The sequence below is a fragment of the Trachemys scripta genome, chromosome 4 (assembly GCF_013100865.1).
Source record: "Trachemys scripta elegans isolate TJP31775 chromosome 4, CAS_Tse_1.0, whole genome shotgun sequence".
Classification (NCBI taxonomy): Eukaryota; Metazoa; Chordata; order Testudines; family Emydidae; genus Trachemys; species Trachemys scripta.
Genome location: NC_048301.1, coordinates 58,566,086 through 58,583,052, shown reverse-complemented (window position 1 = coordinate 58,583,052; position 16,967 = coordinate 58,566,086). Strand labels below are relative to the sequence as shown.

Here is a 16,967-nt window from a genome sequence, read left to right as displayed (position 1 = left end):
ATCAAGGATTGGAGTGATCTAGCAGATCACCGGTCCAGATAACACCAGAGGGGAATGTCACAACTAGTTATATATATAAGGATCCACTTATAAAGTTTACATATTCATAACAAACAATAAGAACATGAACATTTTAATTCTTTTACCTCCTGTTCCTCTCTTCTCTTAGCTTCTTGCATCCGACGCTGCTCTTCCTGGGCCAGTCTCTCTTGTTCCTTTTGCTGATTTTTTAGCATTTCTTCATGAAAAGACTTAGAAGGTGGCTTATTATATTCACTGAGAAATGACTGTATGTGGTCCGCAAGTTCAAATATCATCACCTAAAAAAAGAGGTAAACACAAATGACACCCAGTTTTCAAAACAGTTCAAAATACAAAATAATACAATAATGAGGCTTTAGAAAAGCAATAAAGTCAGTAGATTCTCATTGATAGTGCTCAGTTAGTTATTATGAGAATTTAACACATTTCTCCTTATACCACTCTCTGTGAAAACTATGGTTATTAACTGTGACATGATGGTCACTAATAGGGCATCAAAGATAGTTTTCTCAAAAAATTTCACTAATTTCATTACAAATATGCAAACACTCTCCTGGATAAAACATAACTTCTTCCAAACCAAATTATTTTAATGGTATTAAGAATGTAAGAACGGCCATACTGGGTCAGACCATAGGTCCATCAAGCCCAGTATCCTGTCCTCTGACAGTGGCCAATGGCTGATGCCCCAAAGGGAATGAATAGATAGGTTATCATCAAGTGATCCACGCCTTGTCACCCAATCCCAGCTTCTGGCAAACAGGCTAGGGACACCATTCCTGCCCATCCTGGCCAATAACCATTGATGGACCTATCTTCCATGAATCTATCTAGCTCCCTTTTGAACCCCATTATAGTATTGACCTTCACAACACTCTCTGACAAGGAGTTCCAGAGGCTGACAGTGTGTTGCGTGAAAAAATACTTTCCTGTGTTTGTTTTAAACCTGCTACCTATTAATTCCATTTGGTGGCCCCTGGTTCTTGTATTATGAGAAGGAGTAAATAACACTTCCTTATTCCTTCATAATGTTATCTCCAGCATAAAAACTACCTTACCCAGAATCATGTGTGTTGGCCACACATGCATCAGCCTCTTGTGTTCTCTCTGAGTCAGTGACAGACACTCAGGGCCGGCGCTTCCATTTAGGTGACCGGCACCAGGATTTGGGGGGGCGGCAATTCGGCAGCGGGGGGTCCTTCCACGTGCCAGGTCTTCGGCGGCAATTCTGCGGCGGTCCTTCACTCGCTCCGGGACCCGCCGACGAAGTGTCCCAAAGACCGGGAGCGCGGCAGGACACTCCCCTCCCCCACCGCAGAATTGACGACGACAACCAGGAGCATGGAAGGACCCCCGCCTAGGGTGCCAAAAATCCTGGCGCCACTCCTGCAGACACTGATATGCTGTGTGGCTGACACACAAGATTCTGGGTAACGTAGTTGATCTTTGCTATGCTTCTGCCAATGGGAGTGTGGGAGGGGCAGCGTCGGCCGCCAATGGTAGGACAAGGGGAGTATGAAGCGGGGGGCATGGTAGTGAAAGCGTAGAGCCCAGGCAGCGCAAGGTAGAGGCAGATACTGGTAGGTGGGTCGGAAGGTCAGTATGTCAGGGAGGGGATTATGCCCCACTCTTCTCCAGGCCTTGACTGCAGGAGCAAGAGGATGGATGGCGAAGGTTCAGGGATGGAGAACAGCCCCACTCACCTAGGGCCTCAATGCAGCAAGGGGGGTTCAGAGATCAGGCAGGGTGGTTCATGCCCCATTCTCCCCAGGCTTTCTGGTACAGCAGGAGGGGGATGAAGGAGGGGTAATGTCCCCTCCTCTTTCAGGACACAGTGGAGCAGGGAGGGGGTGGGCCCAAGGGGTTTTGTTCTGCTGCAAGCATCTTGCCAAGAGCGAGCATCTTGTCTCCACTTTACCAGGTGTAATATGGCCATGCCTCCCTGACCACTGCCAACAGCCATGTTTACTATAGCCCCACTGGGGTGGGGCCCGGAGGAGGAGGCAGCTGGAACTCTGCTCACCTTGTTGTGTACTCTATAGAGTACAGGGCAGTGCACTGAGTGGGATGAGAAAGATGGAACGGGGATATTAGTGGAGGGGCTGTGGGGACATTGGAGGGATGGGATGCCCCTGGAAGGTAATCTGAAAAATGTTGGCCAGTATGCTGGTGACCTAGGATGAAAGGCAATTACCTGTCCCATACACCATCTAGTAATGGGCTTTTCAAGTCAATTAACCCCTTGAGGGAAAAAGACTAGTAGCTCTCCAAAATGAAAGCAACAGCACAAAGAGGGTTTCATCTTTTCAGCTGAGTAATCTACTGATAAACCCACAGCACAGGGTTTGGTTTCAATTTAGGTGTGCATGTGACTACAGCACATTAAACTGTCTGCCTACAGGGAATTGAAATTTCCAAGAATCTTAAATATTTAATCCCTGGATTGCTTGCAATAATGAAGCCAGAAGGCAGTGTGGAACAGAAGACATAGCACAACATGAACACATTTGCTTGTGCCATGCACAAAGCAAAAACACCCTTCCTACGGCATCACTGAACCAAAAGCAAGTGCAGAGAGAGAGAGAGAGAGAGAGAAAATAAAGAAGGTATTTTTTAGAATGTTTGTTTAGAAATAAAGCTTTCCACCTACTGTTTAACACACCCTTACTTAGAGTAGGAAGATAAGGACCCTGCTTTGAGGGGTCCACATAGCGGACCACAATCTAATAAGGAGGATCTCAGGGATCACCCTCCCATTCCTGATGGTAAGGATAACCCTGATTCATGATTGTATAATATATTCCTGTAGCAAGTACAGGAAATTGCTCACATGGAACAGTAATATTAGGAAATTATTTGATTATTTTAGCTCCTTTTAATGTGATACAGCAGCTAGAAGGAATAAGGAATGTCAACATGATGTGACCAGTCACTTCTTCGTGGACCACCAGCAAGCGCACAGGGGACCACCAGGGTGCACAGATCACAGTCTGAGAACATCTGCCTTAGTTCAAATATTGCTTTCATTTATCATTAACACATCTATTACAAAAATCAAGAGTACAATGTTGAACTGTTAATTCCTAGAAGGTACCAAAAAGTTTTGTAGTAACAATTCATTACTAAACACAATTTGAATGAAAAATTATCTAAAATAATTCTTATGAAAGTAGCTATCAGAGAACATATTAAAAATAATAGAACAAGAATAAGCTGTATAAATGGAAAAAGAGGTATATGTGCCAAGTGAACTGGCATATGGACATAGAAAATTGGTAGCAAAAATATTCTCTTGTTTTAATACATTGTAGGAGTTACTGCTGCTTAATTTTTTTTCCTTTTTAAAGGTTAAAACAAGCAAGTTAAACACAAACATATTTATATGTAAAATATGCACATGCACATAAGAAATGTATATTGCAAACACTAGTTTTAAAAAAGGCTTCCACATTCATTGTCAACCATTTGGATCATTTCAGTATCTATTCAGTCTACATGGATACTGAGTTTGTAAAACATTTACATTGTTGCCTGTAGTTAACATACATGAAATGTTTATTAAAATCTGAAAAAAGTAAATACAAAATCTATATTTTGTAGTATATAAATAATCAGAATATTTAGCTCCTGTCTAACTAGTACTTTTCATGCATAGATCTCAAAGTGCTTTACAAAAGAAGGTCAGTATTAATATCCCCATCTTACAGATACGGAAATTGAGGCACACAGCCATGATGTGACCAGTAGAGTTGGGGTTAGAATCCAGAGCTCTTGTCCCAGAATCCATTGTTGAGTGCACCAGACCACACTGCCTTTCCCTTCACCAAGTAAAAAGTGTTTTTGACTAAATAGTTACAACAAATTTTAATTTCGTTGTAAAAATCAACAAACTGTATAAAATCCTCTCAATTTTATACACTGCTTGTTACTTTCTATAAGATGACAAACATTCTAAGGGTATGATCCTGCAGTCCCTAGACAGGCAGCGAATGCAAACGCAGTCTCTATGTGGCTTATTTTTGCTGGATGTGCACACCGAACTTTCCTGAGTTGAGAAACCATTATGGGAAGAACAGAACCCTCACCCTGTTTTACTATAATATATAATCACATTCTAGTTTTGATGTATTTGTAGTTCCTTATTTTGATAACATTTTACTATACATAATTTTCAAGACTATTTATGATCAATTAGGCTTTTCACAAAGTGAGAGTTCTTACCTCTCCGCAGCGTTGTTTTGCCAATTCCTCTAGTTTGGATTTTAACAAATCAATGTTTTCATTTGACAAACCTTTCGCATTTTTCAGCTGTATTTCAGGGACACTGGAGAAAAAAGATCACAAGAAATGTTCTCTTATTAAGGATAAGGTGTACAGACAGATAAGGAGACCCATATAGGCCACATGACAGGTCAATAAGAACTTTTTTTTTTTTTTTCAGGAACCAGACCATTGTCATTCAACACTCAAACAAGTAATACTCTATCTACAAACATGATTATAAAAAAGTTCTGCTTTATATTCAACATAATCCAAATTGCTTGCACACAAATACTCAACAGTTTCAACTAGCAGAACCACCATCAGGGTAACCCCATAGTTTGTGACAACTACAGTTCTAGCTCAATACATTATTTTTTTTAAAGGGATGTACTGAAAATGCAGTACATATTTCTAGCATAAGATATGGCAGTTTTGGATTTGCTGATTTTCCTTTTTCTTTATGTAAGCAATATATAATTAGTCTGAGGAATACACTGCAATAAAGTACATTCAGATAAATAACCAACATTTTTTAAAAGCTGAGACATTTATAGGAGTAAGAAAAATATCTGCAGTTATACTATCTTAAACAAAAATTATAATGGTTATCAAGCCTCAAGCTTCAGGGTATAATGAAATCATCACTTGGTCAGGAACAACATTTCCCTTCCCATATGTTAGATCATTGCACAACCGGGCATACTATTTTTCTTTGAGGTATCTGACACTGGCCACTGTTGGAGGCAGATGGACTATTGGGGTGTTCTGACACCACAATACTTGTCCAGAAAATTACTATGAAGGCCAAATCCCAGTAGCGGCTGATCACCCACAACAACAACCCTTTTTATAATTCAAAGGAAATATCCATTAGCCCTCCAAAAGGCTAATTCGGCACAATACAGGACCAGCAGATGATAGAACTATGATAAGATGACAGTTTTAAAGTTGAAGATTTTGTTCCCCATTCAGCAAGGTACTGTGTTAACATTAAATTCATGAGTTGTCTCAATGATTTCAGTGGAAGTACTCACATGTTTAAAGTTACATATAGCTTAAATATCTTGCTGAATTAGTGCCTAAATCTCCAATTGGCAGATGCATCTCTATTACTCACTGGCAGCTACATCACAGAAGGGATGAGGATACTTCTATCTCAGATACATGTTTTCGGATGGATTAATTATAGAGATAAGGTTACCCACTTTTATACTTCAACACTATATGTCTAACGAATAGAAACACATTTAAATCAAGGCAAGAATAAGGGCAATGAACACAATGTTACACTTCAACTTTCATTTTTGTCAAGGAGAGAATAGAGAAAATATTAGAAGACTATATTTTGATTTTCACTCACGTATCAGGATAGGTTTGGGGACATTTGACCCACAAATCAACTTTGGCATAAACTTCATTGTCACCTGTCAAACCCTGAGGACGCAGAACTAAACTGATTTCCGGAGGCTGTTTTACCTAAAATATAAAACAAGACTTTTAATTTAAGCAGGAATTAATTCAGGAACGTCCCATCCTGTGTTATGGAGGAGGTCAGACTAGATGATCCCAATGATCCCTCCTGGCCTTAAAAATCTATGAATTTATTTACAATTGATTAGTGAACATGTGAACTAACTCCATTGATTATCTTATTTTAAACAGTTCAACCTTAGTTTATCCGGCCTATGTGGGAAGATTCATGGAATAAGTGGAGATAGAGATATTCTGAAGAACTAGTGTCCTACCATGGGTCATATTTAGGTAAGAGGGAGTTCTGGGATTAATGGGTGAGGTTAAACAGTGTTCACTATATTTTAAATGGAGAAAGGTATGTGAAAAGTGACTGGCATTTTTTTTAAATGAATGGAATTTAGAGTTATTTGTGGAATGTCACAAACAGCAAGTTAGAGGGGCATTCCACAAAGAAAGAAATCTAAACTTACGCTTAGGCCTTGTCTACACTGCCACTTTACAGCACTGCAACTTTCTTGCTCAGGAGTGTGAAAAAACACCCCCGGAGCGCCGCAAGTTTCAGTGCTGTAAAGTGGCAGTGTAGGCAGTGCTCCCAGTGCTGCTAGCTATTCCCCTCGTGGAGGTGGTTTTTTTAAAGTGCTGGGAGAGCCATGACTACACTGCCACAGTTGTTAGTGAAGACATGTCCTCAGTGTTAAGCCTTCACAGCTACCATATAACCCTGCTAGAGCACAGAGATGGAGCTTTTTTATTTTAGGCATATTGGCAGAGTTTTGCTAACTACTATTTTCTTTCTTTCCTTTTCAGTTTTTTTAAACATTCTTTGTAAACTGACTTCAAAGTAAAGTGGAAAAAGTACACAAACTTTTTGACACTGGGAGTCTGGATTTACTGAGGAGAAAAGCGAGTCATAGATGACAAACATGCTGGTACAAAGGGAAGAAGAGCTAGCTGGAATGACAAAGGAAGAGCGACAAGAAGAAAACACAGGCTAGAAACATTCCAACGCCCCCACCATGTTCCTCAGGGCCAGGAGTGTATGGGCTTGTCTACATGGGGACACTCAGGAAAGTTAATGTGAATCAACTAAAGGTGTGAAGTTAATGCACATAAGTTAAAATATGTTAAACTACATGTGGATTCTCTATTCAGGAGTAAAGTAGCCTTAGTTCACTATAATTTAGGAAGGATTAAGTCCATATTGAAAATATCCACCTCAAGTTTCAGTGAGAATCATGAGATATGGGGAGTGGCAGATATAAAAGGTCAGGGATGGCAGTGATACTTTCAGAGACACTGCAGGTACTCCTGAGTAGCAAAAGAAGGGAACAGGCATGGGTAGGGATAAGTGAGGTTGGAAGTGGCGAGTCCAGCAGAGAAGTTTGTAGGAGTTGGGAACGGTAGAAAGGAAGGGCCGGGGCTGAGATGATATCACTGGAGGTGAGGAGGAAGCAGCAGAGAATATGTGGGAAGAGACTATGACATCTAGAAGGGGAATGGAAAGAATTAGAGAAGAGTAGGGGACTGGTCATGATATTAATCAATCAGTTATCCTAAGAAACAATTATTGTGAAATTGAAAGTTAGTGTGAGCCAAATAATCAGGGAAATATTATATGGTGAATCAATTATAGCATGCAACAAATATGCAGAGAAACAACAGTAATATGAATCAATGCAGAGAACCAGTTATGAGGTGAGTCAAGTAAGCAAACAGGTATGTAATTAATCTATTAAGGAATTAATCAACTACAGAGAAAATAAGAATGCTGACAATTAATTAAAAAGCAAGTCACATATGCAGAGTATTAATTATAGACTGAATTAAAAAAGGGTGCTGAGGATTAATTATAAAGTCAGTTATATAGAGGGCCATCAAAGAATTGGAAGACAATTGGCAACCAGTAAGGAGGCTGAATGTTTCTGGTGTTATTGAGAAATCAAGGACTTGATGATGTCAGCAACCACATTCTAAAAATGTTCTGAAGGCATGCCCTGCTCAAAGGGAGAAATGGTGGCTGGTCTTGGCAGGGCAATGATGTGCCTCTCTCAAAAGACTGTTGAGAGACTAGCTAGGGTGAGAGAACTGAGTTACTCAAATAGGGAAAACAGTGAGGCTTTACCTCCTAGTTTAATCTAGGAGTTACTCAGACCATCACAAGAGAAACACCACCAAAACTTTGTTAATCATGAATAAAGGTATATTTGTTAAGGATCATATGAGTTTAAAGACAGTTTACACAGCACACAATCAGTATTTTTATACACAGAACTGTCAGTTTAGCAGCAACCTTTGTGGGGAGCCAGTAATAAAAAGTTCTAAGTGGCAATCCAAAATGATCTGTACTTTACATAGGCTTCTGGAAGAGATGGATGACATTAATTATACAGCATAAGAGTGGAATTATCATATACAAAAAAGTTTAGCAGCTGCAGGTGAGGATGGGAGGGGCTTTCCTTTAAAGTCAACCCCAAATTATCAATTTAGGTGTGCATGTGACTACAGCACATTAAACTACCAAATTATCCTTTTATTTCACTTACATCATTCTAGAACATGCAGGTGATAATAATTCCCTGGTGCCATTAAGTAAGTGTCATACACAGATATCTTAGGTTAGCAACAGCTTGATGGGGAGGGAGTGCCAGGGAAACGCATTCTTTCCTTGATAGATAATGTAGATAAATCTCTGATAATTTTCATATGACTTTACATTGTGCCTCTTCGTATAACCTTGTGGTGGGTCTACCCACGTGTGACCTCTGTTTTCATGGGACTTTGTATCAAAGCCTCATTTAGAAACTTTGCATTGCCCTTGGTATAATATTATTATAGCCCCTAAGGATAGAATAAGATAGAAGAAAATCTTCTTTTTGCTAGCAGTAGAACAAGAGCTCTCCCCCCCACACACACTCTTAATTAAATGCTCTGTTGAATGAATGAGGTGTGGATGAGCAAGGCATGGAAGGCAGCACCACCAGACAGCCTCAACTGTTGGAGAGGGGCTGGGAGCCAGACCCAAGGACAATAAAACATGTCAAGTGGGCTCATTAAAGACAAGCAGACATACTGACGGCCTCGGGGGTTAGAAGAAAGCACCTTCTTTTGGAAACACCCTCTTTGCAGCATTGGGACAACACTCAAAAAAAAGCAGCACAAAGGACCAATGGACACAGACACAGAGTTTGAATCTGGTCTAGATTTGCATAAAAAAAAAGCTGCTATAAAAGTGAGGTGTCTTGCAGAGAACCCCGGGTCTCGTCTTGTCAACATGGGAGCATCGATCCGGATCGGCAGAAGCCTGGCTCCACCCCCTCCCCCATCTAACTCACCTGGCCAGTGAAGTTAAGGGGAGCAACTAATTGGTAACAACAAGACGGAGTGTGTTTGTGTGAGTGTAAGTGTAATATATTATATGCATATAATAGTGTTAATGAATACATGTATTACTAATAAATGTGGCATTTTGTCTTATTCCCCCTAAAAAGATCCTGTGCAGTACTTTAAGTACAACATTTTGGTGGAGAATGCGAAAGGGGGAGCAAGCATAGAATCCACAGTTATTATAAAACTGGTGTGCACACCGCCAGCTTTAGCAAGCCTGGCACTATAGGAAAAAGAGTGTAAACCTTCAGTTAATTAACCAAACTCTGAAGGATATAGGAGTTTAGGTTTAAATTGTGTTCATGACTGAGCTAAAGAGGAGAACTTAGTGTTTCTCACTCTGATCCGGGGAAGGATTTGTATAATTGGTGTATGAACCCTCGGTGGTAGCAGACCGAGTAATACAGAGGGAAGCTTAGCATCTCTCCCTCTGGCCCAGAGTGGGTTAAAAACATAAGATACAGATCTTGTTCTGTTAAACCAAACTCTGAAGGATATAGGAGTTTGGGCAATGTAGTGTGGTTTGTTTGTTTTTTTGTAAGTAATATTGTGGTAATTTCACAATTTTGAAGAAAATGTTTAAGGAATGGGACCAGGAAGGGTGGGGGCTAGTTGGAAAGCCCACCCTCCTTGCTAAATTGGTAGTGGAACAAGGCTTGTGCCCATGGAAAGGAACTGTTTATTGGAAAAAGCAGGATCGGGCCCAGGCAAGCAACAGATAGAGAAACTGAAAACAGGTTGGGTACAGAGAGTTAAAACAGCACTCTCAAATCTTACAGCAGCAGTAACATCAGGAGAAGAAACATTTAAGACCCCAGAAGGGGGCAGACCTTTGGGACCCCTCTGGAGATTGGGAAGGGGGATATTTGGGTAAATTCCTCCTCCCAGGGCCAAAATGCCATTGAAACAGTTAACAACAGTGCCTGCTTCTGCCTCAGATCTCCAGGCCATGGCAAAATGGCTGGAGATTTTAAAACAGAAATTTTTTTCTAAATGGAGTGTTAACGCCCTTTTACTGAGAGAAAGGGAGGATTTACACTCACAAGAAATGCACCACTTAATTAGCATTTGTGCAGCCCCAAGTACCAAATACACTGTGGCAGAGACCAAGCAGGTTCTGCCAGGGTGAAAGCACTGTGCTAATTTGTTTCCAAGCTTCTATCTTTCAGGCTCTGAACCAGAACATCAGGAGAGCTGGTACCAGCTGAAGAGTTATAAAATACCATGGTTATAGTGTCATGACAAAGTCTGTGTTCAGTGTTCTGTGTTGCATGTTCTGTGTTTGTCTCTAGTGGTGTCCTGTGTTAGCACTGGGTCCAGAAAAAGAGGGGATACTACACTAGACAAGGTAAATGTCTTTTCCTCTCTCTACTTCCCCCATCTCCATCCAACTTATCAATCACCCCTTATGTCCAAAAAACTTTGGTTCCAAGTGCATCAGGTTTATTTGTTGTTAGGTTCTCTAATAGTCATTTTGTTGTTAATTTTTGTTATTAATACATTTGTATTGTTAGTTACATTTGCTTGTATTATTATTAATTCCACACTTTCCTCTATGCACTCTGGTTCTATTTCCCCAAGCCCCGAAGGGTAGTTCTTGGGCCCCCATAACCTGTAAGACCTTGGCCCATAATTGTATGGCCCCATCTTTCAGGTCCCCAGAAACCTCTGAAAACAACTGTTAAAAATAGGGAATTCTACAACATTTTAGCAACTAAATGTTAGTTTAAGTCCAAATCAGCTTAACCTTGCATAACAACTGTGGTACTCCTACAAAATCTTATTTGTTGTGTGTGCTTAAGAAGGTCCTGACCTCAGTGACTTTTATTGTTTGATGGCTATTGCAGCATCAAACTTGGGCCTCATTTTGTTTGTCAATGTACCCAATTATTGGAATGGTAATGTTTTTGTTGTATTTCCAATTATTATAATAATAACTGTTTGCATTTGTGTTTATGTTATATCTGGTGTTTAGTCAATTGTAATGGTTTTAGTTATATTCACCTGGTTATAATTGTTTGGTTTGTTTGCAACAAATACAAAAGATTTATATGGTGACCACTCAAGAATTGTTCTTGAGAGGTCAAAAGGGGGACAATGTAGATAAATCTCTGATAATTTTCATATGACTTTACATTGTGCCTCTTCGTATAACCTTGTGGTGGGTCTACCCACGTGTGACCTCTGTTTTCATGGGACTTTGTATCAAAGCCTCATTTAGAAACTTTGCATTGCCCTTGGTATAATATTATTATAGCCCCTAAGGGTAGAATAAGATAGAAGAAAATCTTCTTTTTGCTAGCAGTAGAACAAGAGCTCTCCCCCACCACACTCTTAATCAATTGCTCTGTTGAATGAATGAGGTGTGGATGAGCAAGGCATGGAAGGCAGCACCTCCAAATAGCCTCAACTGTTGGAGCGGGGCTGGGAGCCAGACCCAAGGACAATAAAACATGTCAAGTGGGCTCATTAAAGACAAGCAGACATACTGACGGCCTCGGGGGTTAGAAGCAAGCACCTTCTTTTGGAAACACCCTCTTTGCAGCATTGGGACAACACTCAAAAAAAAGCAGCACAAAGGACCAATGGACACAGACACAGAGTTTGAATCTGGTCTAGATTTGCATAAAAAAAAAGTTGCTATAAAAGTGAGGTGTCTTGCAGAGAACCCCGGGTCTCGTCTTGTCAACATGGGAGCATCGATCCGGATCAGCAGAAGCCTGGCTCCACCCCCTCCCCCATCTAACTCACCTGGCCAGTGAAGTTAAGGGGAGCAACTAATTGGTAACAACAAGACGGAGTGTGTTTGTGTGTGTGTGTGTGAGTGTAAGTGTAATATATTATATGCATATAATACAGTGTTAATGAATACATGTATTACTAATAAATGTGGCGTTTTGTCTTATTCCCCCTAAAAAGATCCTGTGCAGTACTTTAAGTACAACAATAATGAATCCATTAGTTATGTTTAGAAATAGCTCTTGGGAGAAGAACGGGACAATTCCCTTTGGTCATCCCAGATCCCTATTAACAGTCTTGCTCATTTCTGTTTAATTATTACTATACACAGAACTCTCAAGTGGAGTTCCAGATAGAGGAAAGGAAGAAATCCATTTTAGCCTTTACTACACTAGAGAATTTTAGCAAAAACTTCCCACCAACTTTCAGTGGTAGCACCCGTGGCAACCCTAGTCTACACAAGGGGTCAGCAGCTTCTTAGTTAATTGTATTAATTCAATTCAATATTAAAGCTGCTCCTTGAAAAGTTTAATTAATACTGTGATAGAAAGCCCAGCACTGGCTTGAGTTTTGGCTATAGCATGCAGTTAAACAGGAGATCATTTTTGCTACACCTCCCTAGCATAAACGTGGCCTGAGAAGTCTGTCTGCTCAGTTTATCATTATTGTTTTAACTTTCCACTGCTCCTGTAGTGCCAAACCAGTGCTGGTAATGCTAGCGGAGGCAGGCCCTGCCGCTTACACCCTGCTCCGCAGGGGAAGTAAGAAAACCTTTGCCAGGTTTCCAAGAAAGGTCCCTCTGGTGCATGGAGCTGCGCTGGGGGGACACGCTCAGAACCTTGCAGGGCAGCAGTAGCTACAGCCGCCTGCCTGACAGCGTGCCCGGAACAAGGCTCCCTCCCTTTACCTCCCACAGGGCTCTCACGTTGGCACCAGCTCCGGGGCTGCAAGGGAAGGGAGCAGCGCACATCTGGCTGGGCAGGCCAAGCAGGGACTGCCTTGCGTGCTGTGCGAGAGGATGTGGGTTAGCTCAAGCAGTGGCAACGCCCCCTCCATGCAGGTCTACGTGGAGAGCAGCAGAGCGACGCGGGGGCGAGGCAGGGGGGCAGGAAAGGGCCCCCGGGTTGGGGGTCTGTACGGAAGCCCCGCCCCAGGCTCCTCGGAAGAGGGGAAGGGCAGGACACAGTTTTTGTCGCAGCAGTACCAGGCTACCCGAGCTCCCTTCAAGGCACCCCACTCCACCCCACGCGCCGGGCTCCCTGCGGGCGGCGGGGGCTCGGCCAGGCACCCACCCGGCCGCCCCACGCGCCGGGCTCCCTGCGGGCGGCGGGGGCTCGGCCAGGCACCCACCCGGCCGCCCCACGCGCCGGGCTCCCTGCGGGCGGCGGGGGCTCGGCTAGGCACCCACCCGGCCGCCCCACGCGCCGGGCTGCCTCAGGCCGCGCGGCTCGCTACCTTCCAGGGCCGCTCCTGCCGCAGGTCTCGGAAGTCCTGTCCGTAGATGGACTCCAGCACCTGCAGCTCGTTCTCCTGGCGGAGCGGGTAACTCTCCGGGGCCTCCTCCGCCGCCGGCGCGCCGCTCACCCGGGCCATGTCAGCTCTGGCAGCGGCAGCAGGAGCCGCTGCCAGCCATGGCAGGGCCGCCGCCAAGCACTGGCCGCACCGGGCGCCTGCCACCGTGGAGGCGGCAGAGGCCCCAGCGAGAGCGCGGCCCTTCCACCTTGGGAGCCGGGCTCTGCTGCAGGCCCCACCCGCCGCTGGTGCTGCCCCCCGCGGTCGCAGGAGGAGCCGCCGCCTCTCAGGGCCCGTAAAACAAGGGCCTCACGGCCTCCTCCCTACAGCTCAGCCTCGGGACATGTCTTGACATTTGCACAGCGCTTCTCCCCCTCAGCCCTGATACTCCCAGACCCCGTGTGACATCTGACAGATGAAGGGGAAAGGAAGGAACAAGACTGGAGCACCCGCGGGGGAAATGATACTCTGAACTTTACTAGAACTGGCTCTCCAAAAGTCCTCAGTCTAAGATTGTAAATATTTCAAAGTCTGTTAGTTAAACGGATAGTTTCTAGTGTTTATGAACCCTAGAGACTTCTCATACACTTTCTTTAGGGGGTGTGGGCACAATTAAGATGGCAGCCCCATTTTGCTAGGTGCTGCATGAATACACAGGAAGACGTGGTCCTAGCCCCAGAAGCTTAATAAAATTATATTTCATGCAATGCATAGCCAAGTTTCAAAGCTGTATTAAGTTCATGTTCAGTTGTAAACTTTTGAAAGACCAAACCTAACATTTTGTTCAGATTTACAAACAACCTCCATTCCTTGAGGTGTTGGTAACGCTGAGGTTCCACTGTATTTTTAAGGTGCTTAGCTAGCCTCAGATGAAATGGCAAAGTATGGTTACTATTAATAAAGACTATATTGTGCAAAATCTTGTTTTACATTGAAGAGCTGTTAATTCATAAAATCTCATTATTCCTTAATATAAGGAAACGAGATAAAATTCGGTAGACATCAAAATCATTGCAGAAGCAATTGTTATATTTCAGAAGCAAGAATCACTTAAAACTGCAGATAATTATCATGCCTACTCTGTCCTGACACATTTTTCTCAGTGCTCCTAGTGTATCTCTGCAGATCTTTCTAGGGATAGGCACCAACTCTGTGCCTGCTCCAGGGCTGGAGTACCCGACCCCCTGGAAAAAAAAAATAGTGGGTGCTCAGCACCCACTGGTGGGCCCTACTGATCAGCTCCTCCCCTTTTCCCCCAGCACCTTCTGCCCACTGCTGATCAGATGTTCAGCAATGGGCAGGAGGCGCTGGGGGATATGGGGAGAAGCAGAGGCAGGAAGAGGCAGAGTGAGGGGGAGGAGGCTGGGGTGTGTGTGGAGTGGGCACAGCAAGAGGCGGGGCTGGAGCAAGGTGGGGGTGGGAAGGGGTGGAGTGGGGGCAGGGCCTGGGGCAGAGCATGGGTGGAGCACCCCTGGGAAATCAGAAAATCGGTGCCTATGTTTCTGGGCATGCAGGAGTTGGACACACATTCTGCACTCTTTTCCTTTTCCAGGTAGTTACAACTCCAGGTAGTAAGACTCACCAGCAGGTACTAGACAGCTACCCTCTAATGCCTTCTTATATAAGGAATAGCAGAATGTGCCATTTGGTAGTAGTTGTCTCCAGAAAATAAACAAGTGTAAATATTTGCATCAGTCCCTCTTTATTTTCTGTGAAAAAATATTTATATACAGAAATATATACAGGAATAATGAATAAATGGACATAGCCTTCTTTAGACACAATACAGCAGACAAGTGAGTTTACTGCAAAAGTCATTTATTTAGCTGCAAACTTAAGTGGCATATGACAAATATGGCAATTTCCTGCAATATCTTTGGGAGATCTTACTAGTTTATGTATCATTGTGGGCCATGAGTGAATGTAATTCCATTAGGGAGGGGGACCACAGCCCTCCAGGAACTAAGAAGAGTGTGGAGGGTTGTAACAGTTAGGGTCCAGACACCCCCATTGGAGAGCAGAAGCTTTAACCTCCTCCCCCCAAAAAATAACCAGTTAAATCAACTGATTGTATGCAAGAGAGACAAGGTAATATCTTTTATCGGAGCAACTTCTGTTGAGAGAGACAAACTTTCGAGCTTCAGGTTTAGAGACCCAAAGAAGAGTTCTGTGTAAGCTTGAAAGTCTGTCTCTCTCACCAACAGAAGTTGGTACAATAAAAGATGTTACCTCACTCGTCTTTCTAATATCCTGGACCAACACGAGTACAACACTGCATCTGACAGTTGTATACAATATTATTGTACTATAACACATACTGAGTAAGGTCTTTTATGAAAGGTTATAATGTTCTGAACTTGATGGTCATTATAAGTTATGAATACAGACTATGGTTATGAATGTATACATGGGCATATAGAGAAAATTATACATTTTAACTGTGGTACAACTTTAGCATCATCTCACAACAGGACAGTGAAGCAATCAGGCAGGGAGGTACTACACCTCTACCCCGATATAACGCGACCCGATATAACATGAATTCTGATATAACGCGGTAAAGCAGTGCTCTGGGGGGGGCGGGGCTGCGCACTCCAGCAGATCAAAGCAAGTTCGATATAACGCGGTTTCACCTATAACGTGGTAAGATTTTTTGGCTCCTGAGGACAGCGTTATATCGGTGTAGAGGTGTACCTCCCAAACCAGTTGTTTACATGAAACCAGCTTCAAGTACCCATTCCCTGTACAACCCAGGAAAAGTCTAGGATGGGCCATGAAAGTTAATAGAAAGACATTGTGACAACTGGGGATTTCCCCACTTTGAATAGGTATAGTGACTAAAGAAAAAAAAAAAAACCCTGCAAACCCTTTTAAAATGGAAGGAGTTTGAAGTGAAAGACATCCAGAAACTGAGGGAAAGCCTCTAGGCAGGAAGCTGTCAGTGAAATGTTGGATCTGTCCTATAGTTAAAGATCTATAGGATCTGTTCAAAGGCGTTAGGTAACTTGTATTAGAAAAGAAAATTCATCTAACATGAAAGTGTAAAGCCTGTGGTTGCATCTTTATGTTTATTTACTGTGTAATTTGTATGTGTTTGCTTTCCCTTACTATTTCGTCTTTGAATCTGTGGTTTTTCTATTAAATAAACCTTTTGTTTATTTTTACCCCAAGCACATCTCTGGTGTGGAAACTAGGTGGAGTTTGGGGACCAAAGTAAGCTGGTATCTGAGGAGCTGGTTTCATGCCATAGGGGGTGATGAACCGAACAGGAAAAGTCTGAGTGTCTGATAGTTAAAAGAACTCAAGGAGGACAAATTTGTAGAAACTTGGGACTGGAAGGGCTGTTGGTGTCATTTTGCAAGGAGTAACTAGGCTGGGGAAGCCAGACTGAGACCTTGTGCTTGTGGGAAGACTATTCTTTTATACTCCTCCTTAGCAATTTGTCCATGTTTTCACTTTGTGTAAGATTTCTTTTTGATTTTCAGGTTGTTAAAGAGCTATATACTTTAACATGAAGTAAGTATGGCTTATCCCATGTAATTTTAATATACATT

The 16,967-nt window shown here is 42.8% G+C and overlaps 1 protein-coding gene across 3 annotated transcripts in view; it reads right to left on the bottom strand.

The window, feature by feature from the left end:
• The window catches only part of EIF2AK4 (eukaryotic translation initiation factor 2 alpha kinase 4), a 72,834-nt gene extending 59,023 nt beyond the window's left edge, over window positions 1-13,811 (bottom strand). Inside the window, exons 1-4 of one of the 3 annotated variants that reach the window (XR_004645524.1) lie at window positions 13,357-13,810; window positions 5,666-5,781; window positions 4,264-4,366; window positions 147-320 (exon numbers count right to left, since the gene is read on the bottom strand). Coding sequence is in view for 2 of the 3 variants with exons in the window: in XM_034769011.1 (XP_034624902.1) it covers window positions 147-320; window positions 4,264-4,366; window positions 5,666-5,781; window positions 13,357-13,494 (531 nt within the window). In the remaining variant the exon portion in view is untranslated. Of the gene's footprint in view, window positions 1-146; window positions 321-4,263; window positions 4,367-5,665; window positions 5,782-13,356 lie in introns of all 3 variants that reach the window. The other 2 variants (XM_034769011.1, XM_034769010.1) reach the window with 2 other exon arrangements.
• Between the last annotated feature and the right edge of the window lie 3,156 nt (window positions 13,812-16,967).